Source organism: Aythya marila, assembly GCF_965140915.1.
Source record: "Aythya marila genome assembly, chromosome: 2".
NCBI classification, from domain to species: Eukaryota; Metazoa; Chordata; class Aves; order Anseriformes; family Anatidae; genus Aythya; species Aythya marila.
In genome coordinates, this window is record NC_139043.1 from 47,912,949 (window position 1) to 47,926,619 (window position 13,671).

Sequence of the window (13,671 nt, forward strand, 5' to 3'; positions counted from 1 at the left end):
ATGTATTATTAGTGTTCACTAGAATAACTTTGACAAGAATAAAGAAAAGATATTACAAGATGTCAATTGCATTTCTTCTCTAGGACAACACTAAATTATTTATCTCACAAGCTGTTACAACTTCAGTATTTCCTATGTTTTTTGTAGAACACTTTCCATTATGGAAGTGCAAGTTGTTGAGATACATAAGCACCATCAAAGCCCTTTGCCTATTTTTTAAAGAGCTATCCTTACTGTTCTCACACAGGAAGAAAAGCATTGCTAGCTTTCAGGAACAATCAACAAGAGTTCCAATCCTTTCCAGTACAGCCACAAATTCTTTTCTATCCTTCTATTTAGATTGCAACAACTACGACAAAAAGCAGGTGTTCTCGAGTCTCACAGAACCAAGCACAATGTCAAGATCTATACCTATCACTGATGACACTGACTAAAAGAACCACATGAAGTTCACTGTAAATTGCTTGTAGATACTTAAACCAATCATGTCCTACTTCAGATTAGTTTCTTTTCAGAATTAAACTTAAAACAAGAATATTAAAATCCAAATAGAAAAAGCGAGAATTGAAAGATTTATGAAATTGCTTTCAGATAACTCATAGCACTTTTCAGTAAGTAGCCTTGTAACAGGTTATCTTTTAAGCATAAGGAGGTCTATTCTTGAAGAATAGGGAATATGATTAAGTATCACTGCTATACTGTACGCGGCTACTAACTCCTCGGTGGTTTTGTTGCACATCAGAGCAGCCTTGTTACCCATTGTCCAGAATTCAGAATCTGATAAGATCTTTAGAAATTAACAAAAAACATCATTGCAGGCTTTAACTACTCCCTCACAACAGTAGCAGCTGCAAGTGAAAACAATTTTATCTGTGCTTAAATTCAATAGCTTAATTACAAATACTCACATATTTCTGTCGGATGTGAACATACTAACACATTAAGTCTGTAAGGACACAAAACACATTGCCCTTTACCAAGAAATTGCTGCACTACAGTAGTATTTTCTGAAGTCAAGTATTAAATTGCATCTGAAGCTTTCTTTTTTTTTTTTTAAATTAGCATTGATGTATTCAAAAAGAAAGGTGATGATACCGTACTTCTGCTTCAGCTTTCACTCAGTTAAAACACAGTATAGCTGTTCATACAGCCTTCTGTTACTTACAGCCTTGGTGTTTGGCCTGTATTGTACATTCTATACATTAAAAGTACTTAAAGTAGCATTTGGTGATTCTCTCCTCTCAGCTTTTATCAAGGTATTCCTTATAGTCATAATCGAAGATAGATGAACTGCGCTGAGCAACACAGACATGCCCTAATTCAGTGATCAGTGTTTACAAGGCAGTAATTTTATCACTAGAACTAAATCACCAGGACATTATGAAAATACTGTGGTGTTTATTTCTTTTTTTTTTTTTTCCCCCCAGCATACATCTTAACACTAATCTTTCTTATAGCTGCTTAGTTTTGTGGTAAAGTTACAGTAGTGACTAACTTGATCCGCTTCCTTTAATTAAGCCATGTCAGCCTCAAGCACTAGCAGTCAAAAATGCTGAAATGAAATTAAATAAGGGCGTGGGAAGGAGATACAATCTCATTCCACCCCCACAACCTATCTGGGTCTTTGAAAAAACTTGGTTAAGATGACAGCTGATCTTTAAGGTCCCTTCCAAACCAAACCATTATATGATTCTACAATTCTGTTTCTCTCCATTTCCATAAAATGATTAAATGAAAAACCTCTGCATTAAAGAATAAAGGTTTAGTCATGGACACAACTACTCATCAAGTTGTTGATGGACAAATGTAGAACAAGCATCAAGAACTATACTTTTTAAAGCATTGAATGATTAAGATCAACATAAACAATCATGCTGAAGCATCTCAGGTTGTGTGTATACAACCGTCGTGATAGTTGTTCTTGGCAGTATTTCTAGACCCCTCTTTCCACAAGATCTGACAAACAAACAAAAAAAAACAAAAGCTTTTGCTTCTCTGGATACATCTTACATCTTGACTATTTAAAATGTTTCACTATGCCATGTTAAATGAATTGGAAAAAAACAGACTTTAAAGACAGTTAAGAAGAACTGAAAACGACGCCATCACAAACAAGAGACTTAAACTCCTGTGTTGACAGAAACAATGAAGCTGAAATAAGTAAAAATCTACAAAAACTTGAAAACTGAAAAAAAACCACAAGTATGCCAAAATAATTTAGCAACAAGAAAGTGGAAATATAACAAGCTATGACAATACACAAAATATTTTCAAGTGAAACACCTCAAAAGCAGGAGATAGGATAGGAAGTTTGCATTTATGATTACAATTTGTATTTTTGTAGCAGATTGACAAACTGTTTGATAGTAACTGTGTTATTCTGATTACATTGTACAAAAGAATTTTAATCAAGGTTTACAAAAACTGCTTGGCCTACAGCTGGATACTTTGGTACCATTGGATTCCACAAGACTTGCTAAGAACACTGAGTATTCCAGAAAATTGGGTGTCTTAGACAGGTATTTACGAATGAATTTTACATATTTTATGCATCCATTGCCTTTGTGGCTTAACCAAATCCATGAGTTTTGACAAAGTCCAGATGCTAGCCTCACACTTCAAAAAGCAGGCCTCCACATGTTTGATTTAGCGGTCTAAGGATTACTAACTAGTACCCAATAATATGGTCTTTTTAAAATACTATTAGCTACACTCCTCTTCCATCACTACTTACATTCCTCAAAACAAAACAGGACTAATGCCACAACTGAAGAAATTATTAGTCAAGAGGAAAATTTTACAAACGCAAGCCAAATGCTATCAGATATATTTTAGACAAAACACAAACAAATCCAGTATACAAAAACTTGTTAAAAATGAGGATGCCTCACTTTAGATTTGAGTTATTCTAATATTCTTTTTGAGCACACAAGTTACACACTACATTTATTTTATTTTATTTTATTTTATTTTTTATTTTAAGTTTCTACTCACACCTATGTGAAGCACAAAAAGCATCTGGAATTCTATGACCCCAATTTCACTGCAGCTTTCACTCATTCAGTTTCACTCATTTCCTTTTGCTAATTATTTAAACAGTCCACTCTTTTTAGAAAACAAAAAACTTAAGCAAAGATGACAATGATCAAAAGCAAAAATAATGACTTAAATTTACTATATCATCTGAAAATGCAGTTGACGTGACTCTTAGCTATGCTTTATGTACCTGAAGGACGAGTGTTCACCATGGACTGGTAAGGTGATGGGAGGAGCTGGAGACTGGATGTACATAGGCTGGCCAGAGGTTTGAGAGCCTTTCCTGATCAGCTTTCCTGTGTTAGGATCATAAAGTCGAACTTCAGGACCAGGTTGAGACTTGGGATGGATGGGTGTTGGGTGAAACAGAGCTGTCTGAAATGTGCTGTGCGTATCAGGAAACGTGGCAGGGCTATTTTCTCTGTTGGATGAAGTTCAGAAAAAAAATCGCTTTAGAAATTGAAATGGACTATCTAAGCAGAACATAAGAAGTGGGTATTTATTTATTTTGGAGAAAAAGAAAATGCTTTGGAAGATTTCTGAGGAAACATTCCCTTTCTCCCCCCATTAAAGTTTCACTGAGATTAAAACAAAGATGCAAAGACAGACAAAGTCATACTTACATTATTAAAAAAAAATAAAATAGTATATGTACCTTAGAAATGTTTTAAAATCACTGAAATTGCCTCCTGGTAGGAACAACTACACAACCAGAATAGCACAATAACCTGCATATATATCACAAAGAGAAGAGCATGCTATTGTATCATATCTTAATATTTACTCTTCAGCTTGGCCCTGAGACAAAATAAACACATACATTAATTTGCCAGTCATCCAAACTCATTTGTTAAAATACCAAATCACATTTGATCACCCTGTTGCATTTTAGAACAATTTTAGAAGCATTAGTAAAAACATTTCTGGAGACTAAAACAACTACTATGGCAAACTATCCAATTATGATTATGTGCCACAAGAAGCAAATTGAAGCATTAAAGAAAAAAAGTAATCAGATGAAGTAGTATGCTATACACTATGAAACCAATACTATAGAAAAAATTACATTACATAGTAACAAATATTAGCAGTGCCACACAGGACCTTTTAACATAGGCTTTCATGTATAACATCTCTGAAGTAATCTGGATGTAGAATCAATATTTAAGGTCAACCAATTGCAAGTTTAAGAATAGGAGAAAGATGAAGTAAACTCATTTATACTCAAATATTTTCTCAGAGTATATCCCTCACTTAGTTTATAGCTCTTGGTCAGTAATTACTATTTCAGACAGCTTCATCCAAAAAAGTTGCACAATTTGGGTTAATGAAGTACTTGCTTCAAGATAGATGTCTAACTCATTAAAGATTTAGGGAAAAAGTAGGATATTAAAATATATTTAATTTGAAACAAAAGTGGAAAAAATTATCATGTTTCAATAAAATAAAAGACTAAATTTAGATAGGTAGGAAGTCCTACATTCACCTAGACGTCAAGAACAATCCTTGCACGTTCCTGTCCACTGCCAGGCACCAAGTTTTCTAGTAGAATCAGGCCTCTGTGACAAGTTACACATCACGTATCAACATTCCAAAGTCTTATTTAAAGAAAAAAAAGACTGACAGCAATTTTTTTTTTTTTTTTTTTTTTTTAAAAAGTGTTCTAATCAAGCCGCAAGTGAGCTATGTCTTTTTACTAAGTTTTAGGGATCCTGGGTTTCCACCTAATCTCCTGTTTGATAAGTGACCTTACTTTCGATGTTTCTACTTCTGCTGTTTTTTTTGGCATTTGACATTACACAGGCATGTTTTGCCCTCAGAAAACAAATCTCTAGCCTGTTCAGTCATTTGATCACACTAATACTGTTTTAATACAGAAAATATAATATACTATGCCCCTTCCTGCTTAAACCTGGAAGGGAAGGTCCTCCAATAGGCTTGGAAGGTGCTATTAATTAATGCAAGTCTATCTGAACTGACCAAGCCAAGACACAGAGGCTGGCACTATGATATGCTGTTGGAAGTTACTTTAGTCATGGCACTTTCCTAAAGAAGACTGCCCTTAACAGCCTTTTGACTTCCCATGTTAATACAGTTTTTGGCTATTCCTTCCTCCTATTTGCTGACATCCTAATTCACTGATTATTTATAACACCTTCTCCTTCAACACATTTTGTCATCCCCAAAACTTATTCTCTCTTTCTCTCTCTCTTTTATACTCCCTTTCTTCAAGTTTTTCCTTCTACCTTTACACTTTCCACCCAGCACTAGATTCTTCTGTTCTAGCTTTCTGTTCCTCCATTCCTCCTGAACAAGCCTTAGAAAAAAATATGCAACACTTCAATGTGTCATGTTGTGAGAGTGTATTGTATATTTTATTTATATATTTTTTTAATTTGCTGGTATTATTACTCCTGCATCTTGGTGGCATTCTCTTCATTAGCATGTAGATGAACTGACAAAGTCAACTGCTCCAACTGAAGATGGCTAAAAAAACAACTGCTGAAGAAACTAGTAGTACCACAGGATTCTTCTAATTCTGTTAATTGCTGCGTATCAGTCCTTTAACAGTCTTCAGCTTAAGCATAGAAATAAACAAAAAACAGTTTTCATTGGACATTATACTGAGCTTATCAGAATCTAATTTTATAGCTGCATTAACAGGTTCAAGTAAGTGTATGAATAATCTATTTTCATGGTCTCTACTTCCTCAGGCTTCCATTTACCTGTGTGTTTTGATGTAATCATCCTTCAAGGGAAAAAGCTGCTCCTCAACCTTGTCCCAGCGCTCCAGGCAGCTCCACAGCCAGTCAGGGTTTACAACATGGAGGTCTTTGCAGTCCTGAGCTTGTCGTACTTTTTCTGTGCCTATTACGAAGTCAAACAGAACAGTGTTCCCAAATACATACACAAGACAGTTTTAAGCACACACTGTTTTAGGAAAAAGCATTTTTGCCACTAAACTTAAAATACAAAAAAAAACCAAAACAATTCCAACTGATTAAAGTAAGACTATATAACACATGATACTGTCCCATTCAAGCTAGACAAGGAACTGGCATCATAGAAGTATTCCACTAAAATTAATCTGTATGGAAACCTCTACATGTCTACTTTAAATAAGTAACACACAAATTTTGTATTTCAACTCCTTCATTTATATTTGTCAGAGTCTAAGCAGCAATGACTCTTCAATGCTGTTATAGCCTAGGACTGATTTGCCATACTATCTTTCTAATGCACAGTCTGTATACTAGAGTACACTATCACTTGACAGCCAGCCACTCACTCAACCTGTTTGACAGATGCACCTTCAAAGTAGACAAATGAATTAATTATTGCCAAATGGGAACAATGAATGTAAAATTAAACACAGCAGGCTACTACACAGTCCATATGAAGCCATCAGCAACACAGCATATAAGTAACAAACTCCACCCTTTAGAAGTAGAATGTCATCTTATTTAAAATACACAGCAATTCCTTCATTTGTACATATTATCTTAGTGCACGGGCATCTATAAATAAATGATTGCGCTACTTTTAGTTTCTATTTCTAAAACAACAACAACGCAGTCCCTTCCCCACTATAAACTAATTGAGGCCTGCCAATTCTGCATCTTGACAAAATAAAACTTCACACATATGATGTTCTTTGAGCAAGACTTGGTAGAACACTAAGTTTAACTGGATAGGAGAAACAGTACTGCAATGCTGAATATCCTTGCCTTCCCCCTCTCACTGGTGCAGCTTGACCATTCAGAAGCACGCTTACTAAGAAGAAACAATTAGACTAGTAAAAAGGATTTTGATCCATTCAGACAACAGTACTTCCAACACAGGTAGGAATATCTGAATCATCCAGCTAAAAAATCACTAGAGATTTTTTTTTTTTCCCCTTTTTCTGGGCTTCCCTCCTTACCTCCCCCCCCCTCCCAATTCTCCTGTAATCACCTTTCTTTACTTAAAATTCCAGTCTAAAATTGTTTCAAAAAGTTAAGGCATACATGCCCTGCCATATGAAACAGCTAAGTATGAATACAACTGGAAACACACAATATTGGCAGAAGATTATTTTGAAGCAAGGGTTTGACCAACTCTACTACTGAACTTACAAACAGAAGGTAGAAAAAAAACCAGAAGCCTCCTACTAACCTTGACAATTTGTTACTTTAAAAGTATATAAAATCAACAATGTAAAAATAAACTTCTACAGATGTTCTTCAGGAGACAGTTTTACTCTAACAGTTTATCTTCTCTTACCTGAAGTATGAAGGCACTTCTGAAGTATGAAGGCACTTAAGCAACAAAGATAAATGAGATTTAGGCTGTACATTTATGAAGACTAGTAAGTGTTATACTGCATACTTGGATACGTTCTCATTACCAAATAGCCTAGCCCAACATAGAGATCTGCAGCGCTGATCAGGTGCTGAAGGACTGATGTCTGCCTCATAACAATTTCAGGGTGTTTTGCTTTAAATTAACCCTGCCTGGTCCTGTGGACTGAATGCTGGCAAGTGCTCTCTGGCTGCACCTTCCAATTCACTTTGATCCAAAAGGAATCCAGCGTGCATGCTCGAGACTGCTTTGGGATGAGCCAGAACACACTGAAGGGAGTGACCAGATCTGCTCTCATGACCCTCCTGCTTCCAACACCATGAAGGCAATGTAGATTTGTTACAGCTTGTAACCAGATTACTGAACATCACTTGGAAAACCTGACTGCTAGAAGTAGAAGTTTCTCTTCAGATTTTTTTTAAAAAAATATAAACCTTCCTGATTCATGATCAAACCAGAGTGTTCATTTGCAATGACATTGACTTAAGATGTGCCAGACAGACATCAGGGTTTTGCCCTATGAGGATTAACTGACCACAAAGTGCTGATAGATACACTGTTAGGAGAACAGGCCTAGATTTACAGACTGAACACTGCACTGTGCTGTGCCAGTGAGAAGAACAGCTCTTTACTGGTTAGTGCCCACATGTGGAGCAGTGCAATGATTTTAGTTTTATATTATTGGCACAGCATTTGAAAGATTCTTCGGGAAAAAAATCTGCAGATACATTACTGTTATGTTGGGTGAGTTCCTGCACCAGTTCATAAGACAGCGTTCCTGAAGTCTTGTTAGCCTAATAGCTGGCAGCTTTCTCTTCTCTCTCAGCATCTCAGAGCTAGACTCTGGCATAAGCATTAAATACAGAAATAAGGGTGAAGAATGGGAGCTGTAGTTCATAGGGCAATGGCATTTTAAGCAACCTGATATTTAATGAAATTGACATATGCTAAGTCACCAAGAGTAAGGCAGTGATACCCATATAGCTTTCAAAGTATGCAAAAAGACACAGAATGAAATACTTTAAAAAATAATAGAAAAATCGATGGTCTTGACTGAAAACTTTACCCTTCTATCCAAGTAGAAAAATTTTTGAACGACCTGAACAACTTTATCTTTGCTCTCCAAGAGCAAAAATGTAGTAAAAACAAACACACGTACACAAAAACACAACCAACTACAGTATCTTTCATTAGTTTGGGAAGGAATCTAACAAGGTTTATGAAATATTGTGGCAACTGTTTGGTCAAGTGTGTATATGGCTAAAATACATCATCATTCAGCGTGGTTTGCTGTTGCTTAAAGCAAAGTACAGATGTTCCAAAAAATGAAATGTCATATGGGTAGAGCAGGAAGGATTACATGGTAGCCTTTTCTCAGTCACTCATCATTTGAACAGCTTTCTTAAATCTAAGTATTCCAGGGAAATAGTATTTCCCCCCTATACAATGAAAATTAAAATTTTACTTTTCTCTAAGAACAAGGATTTCTTTATTTTAGAATTCCATGCATCTGTATCTGCAGAAAAACTAAGTGCCTGTCTGCATAGAAACAGACAAGTTTCTATGCACACCAACACACTAAAAGAAATTTAAATTATTTATTGCTATAGGCTGCAAAGATGCTGCAAACACAATCCCAAATGGTACTAATTAACTGTCCATTCCATACACCAAGCTATGATGTGTTCACTTGGTGGGGGGGGGGGGGGGGGTGGCGGCAGACCTTCTCCCCCATCCCTCCAAGTCTGAGGGGATGCTCTCTTTTCACATTAGCAAAGGAAATGAAAGGAAGTCAAATTTTCTTTGAAATTCAAAAGCTAGCACTGTTCACCCCCCACAGCTGCTGCACATGAGGAACACGTCATTTTGCTACAGCGCAACTAATGAACAGTAATCTTGTAAGTTAACTTACTTGGTCTGAGTCCTAAGTCTGCCAGTCTTAGTGTTGCCATCCAGAAGCACCCTACTGACAGCTAAGCACCATACTGATGGGGTAGGATTGGCCCCACAACTGTTCTGGTTTCAGTACCTCAGAAATTTATTTGTGAATGAAACCCCAAACTTCCACCCTTTCACAAGCAACTTGACATCAAGCAGTGCATCACGTGTTTACCATGGGAGCCAGAAATTTAACATCCGTGTGGCTTACGTGCAATGACAGACTTGCAGAATTTACCTCCTAACACCACAAGAATCGCTGTCATGTTGACAGTTGAATTATCACAAATCCAGCTGTGACAGGACAATTCACATCCTTAAAATCTCTGATTGAACATCAGAGATTCTCTCATGAAATTAGAATGATACAGCAAAATTATTCCAATCTAACCAAATGTCTCAGAGGTCTTCAGTTGAAACAAAACAAACCACTCCCTTGCAAAACCAAAACCACATGCAATCCATGAAAATCTTACAAGGAAAGTGAATCAAAGAACATAGCTTTTTCACTCTAAATATTCCTATTTCACTGCCATTGTTACAGAAACAATTACAGAGTGCCAATGAAAATTGACAATGGTCTTTCTCATTAGGCAGAAAAAACTGCCCAGTTACTTATTTTGTATTTTCTTACAAAAGACACAGACCAGCTTCTAAATACTGACAATAAAGTTTTTTCACACTCACAACTCAAGAATAGCAGTATTCTGATGATTTTTAGTTTTAATTTAAAAGCTTGCAATATTTGAATGGATTTTCCAGTGTTGAGTTTCAGGTGCAAGACCAATGTTACGTTAATATCCCGAACAAGAGTCTGGGTCTTGGTGAAACAGTTGGAAAAAATATGAGCAATGCCACAACTCATTTATTATTCAAAACAGCACTGAAAATAGTTTTCCACATATTAATGAACTAGATTCAAATACTGTAAAACATGAATACAATCATAATCTAAAGTTAAAACAAATTTTATACTAAGATCTATATCAGTGAACAATTCACTACAAACTTTCAAGGCAGTGAGGAATTTGTTTAAAATTACAAGCTAGGATGTGTTTGTACATACACATGGTGCTCCCCAACCCTAACCTGTCCAGCCAGCATGGGTTCATGAAAGGCAAGTGCTGCCTGACCAACCTCATCTTCTATGACTGGGTGACCCTCCTGGTGGATGAGGGAAAAAGGCTGTTGATGTAGCCTACCTAGATGTCAGCAAAGCCTTTGACATGGTCTCCCACAGTATTCTCCTGGAGAAGCTGGCAGCCCATGGCTTGGACAGATACACTCTTTGCTGGGATAAAAACTGGCTGGATGGCCGGACCCAGAGAGTGGTGGTGAATGGAGTGAAATCCAGCTGGCAACCGTCACCGGTGGTGTTCCCCAAGCATCAGTGTTGGTGCCCATCCTCTTTAATATCTTTATTGATGATTTGGATGAGGGAATTGAATGCACCCTCAGCAAGTTTGCAGATGATACCAAGCTGTGGGGAAGTGTCGCTCTGCTGGAGGGTAGGAAGGCCCTGAAGAGGGACCTGGACAGGTTGGGTCGATGGGCAGGGGCCAATGGGATGAGATTCAACATGGCTGAGTGCTGGGTCCTGCACTTTGGTCACACCAACCCCGTGCAATGCTACAGGCTTGGGGGAGAGTGGCTGGAAAGCTGTGCAGAGAAGAGGGATTTGGGGGTGCTGAATGATGCTTGCCTGAACATGAGCTGGCAGTTTGCCCAGGTGGCCAAGAAGGCCAACAGCATCCTGGCTTGTATCAGAAACAGTGTGGACAGCAGGACCAGGGAGGTGATCGTCCCCCTGTACTCTGCTCTAGTGAGGCCGCACCTCGAGTACTGTGTTCGGCTTTGGGCCCCTCACTACAAGAAGGACATCGAGGCCCTGGAGCATGTCCAGAGAAGGACTATGGAGCTCGTAAAGGGGCTGGAACACAAGTCCTGTGAGGAGCGGCTGAGAGAAATGGGGGTGTTTAGTCTGGAGAAGAGGAGGCTCAGGGGAACAGAGCATTTTGCTCTCTACAACTACCTGAAAGGAAGGTGTGGGCAGCTGGGGATCAACCTCTTCTTACAGATAACCAATGATAGGAGTAGAGGGAATGGCCTCAAGTTGTGCCAGAGAAAGTTCAGGTTGGAAACTAGGAGAAATTTCTTCTCAGAAAGAGCAGTCAGGCATTGGAACAGGTTGCTGAGGGAGGTGGTGGAATCACCGTCCCTGGGGATGTTTAAGGAAAGGTTGGATGTGGTGCTTTGGGACATGGTTTAGTGGGTGACATTGGTAGTAGGGGGGTGGTTGGACCAGATGATCTTGAGGGTGTTTTCCAACCCTAGTGATTCTATGATACAGAGAGTGACACGATATAATCAGATCCCTGACTCAAGATAAATTGTATTCCATACAAAACTGAATCATTAGAGGTGAAATCTGAGAAACTAAGAAAGAAATCACCTCTATAACACTATAGCAAGACCACTAATATTTGTGACAGATAAAAGTTTGTAGCTTTATATAGTGTACATAACAGTCAAGATCCTGATATCAACAATTCTTAACCAGGAATAGAAATGCTACAGAGATAATTTAGATGGTCTGCCCTTCAACAATTAATAGTCACACTTGGTCAAAAAGCAGCAAAAAAAAAAAAAAAAAAAAAAGCCTTTCAATAATTTTTAAGCCAACTTAAGATCTATTCTTTAATTTAAAATTTAATCACTTACATTAAAGTCTGTAGCTTACACAAAAAAGAGCATACAGCATGAATGGATTCTCACAGGAAAAAAGCTGATGGAAAACCTGTGTCTCATTTACTTACCTGTCCTTGCTGCAATGAGATGTGTTGCTTTGTCAGGATCATCAGCACTTAGTACTAGATTCTTCACAATTTTAGCTCCAAGTGCTGTAGCATGGTAGTGTTCCCGTGTTTTCTCAATAGGGAAGTTTGTTGGGTATAGTCCACTAAATATTATGGTCACATCTGCCAAAACTTTACTTTTCAGCTCTGGTACTATTTTTCTGATGTCTGGAATTTCCTCAATCTCTTTTTTCAGGTATTTATCATACTTGGTATAATAATCGGTGTGAACCCGCACAAGGATCTCTTCGAGGTATATTAAATGATCATCATCATCGGTATCATCCTCCTCCTCCTCTTCCTCCATACTCTGGTCTAAGGACTCACCCATTGTAATTCCAGACTGTTCACTATTCTGAGACTCTGTTTCTGCTTCTTTCTTGTCTGCACACCCATTTCCTAAATCAGAAATGCTTTCCTGTTCACTTTCTTCTTGTGCTTCAAGATCAGTTTTGTCATGAATATTTTCACTAGGTAGAGATTGTGTGTCCCCAGAGTGGTTCACCTGACCATCCTTTTTCTCACTTGCATCAGGGCAACTTCCTTGCTGTACATTTTCATCCTGCAGAGGTTGTTTGGATTTCTTCCAACTTCTCTTTTCCTCGTTCTCACTATCTGATACAGAAATGGGCGACTTTCTGGTATCCAATCCACCATCACTTTCACTGTCACTAGAAAGTTCAAAGTCTAAATCACTTGTTGTTTTCTCTTGGGTTTGCTGTTTTTCTAACACTGTCCTATCAACTTCTTCAGAAAAATTTGTAGATTCCTTCGTACTTGACAAATTGTTAGTGACCTCACAGTCTGTTTTGTGATCAGTGCTATCATTTAAGGAGTCCCGGGCATTCACTTTATCACAAGAACTCAAATCTAACACAGATGTTTCACTGCTTACAGAAGTATTTCCATTTGCAGTGCAAGTGTCCTTTGTAGCTTTCTTGAGACCATTGCTTTGTTCTTCTATACATGTAACATTCTTCACTTCTTCAGCATCTTTTGCTGATGTCACTGTTGAATCCTGTGCCTCTGGTTTAGTAGAGTGGTTTACTAAGACAAAAAAAGGACATACATATTTTCTCAGTTTTTTTTTTTTAATCTTGACTAAGCTTTTATTTAAATTTTCCTTCTGCCTTAAACATACAGTTGACACACAAAGTTAAGACTTTGCTACGCTCAGTAATAACAACTGACAACTACTCAAAGCTCTTAAGGTATTTCATGTATCAATTATTACTAGAACCAGCAAGCCTAACAAACTTCACCTTTGTAAGGTAGCTATTTAAGCAGATTATTATTATTATTAATCACAGAGGTCATAAATCATTTTTCAACCTTGCAAACATTGAAGACATGTTCTTGTAGCATGACTTTGGACTACATTTCACGGGAAATCAAACTATTGCAGAGGGGATAAAAACAAACAACAAAAAAAGGGCAGAATTCACTTGAGATGGCCCTGGTCTAGAACCTCAGCTACAAGAACTCCATGGCTTTCATCATT

At 37.5% G+C, this 13,671-nt stretch overlaps 1 protein-coding gene across 1 annotated transcript in view; it reads right to left on the reverse strand.

Moving 5' to 3' along the window:
* The window catches only part of CTDP1 (CTD phosphatase subunit 1), an 87,536-nt gene that overhangs the window by 44,935 nt on the left and 28,930 nt on the right, over positions 1–13,671 (reverse strand). Inside the window, exons 8-10 of the mRNA XM_082752888.1 lie at positions 12,132–13,217; positions 5,763–5,904; positions 3,227–3,457 (exon numbers count right to left, since the gene is read on the reverse strand). Coding sequence (XP_082609014.1) covers positions 3,227–3,457; positions 5,763–5,904; positions 12,132–13,217 — 1,459 coding nt within the window. The remainder of the gene's footprint in view (positions 1–3,226; positions 3,458–5,762; positions 5,905–12,131; positions 13,218–13,671) is intronic.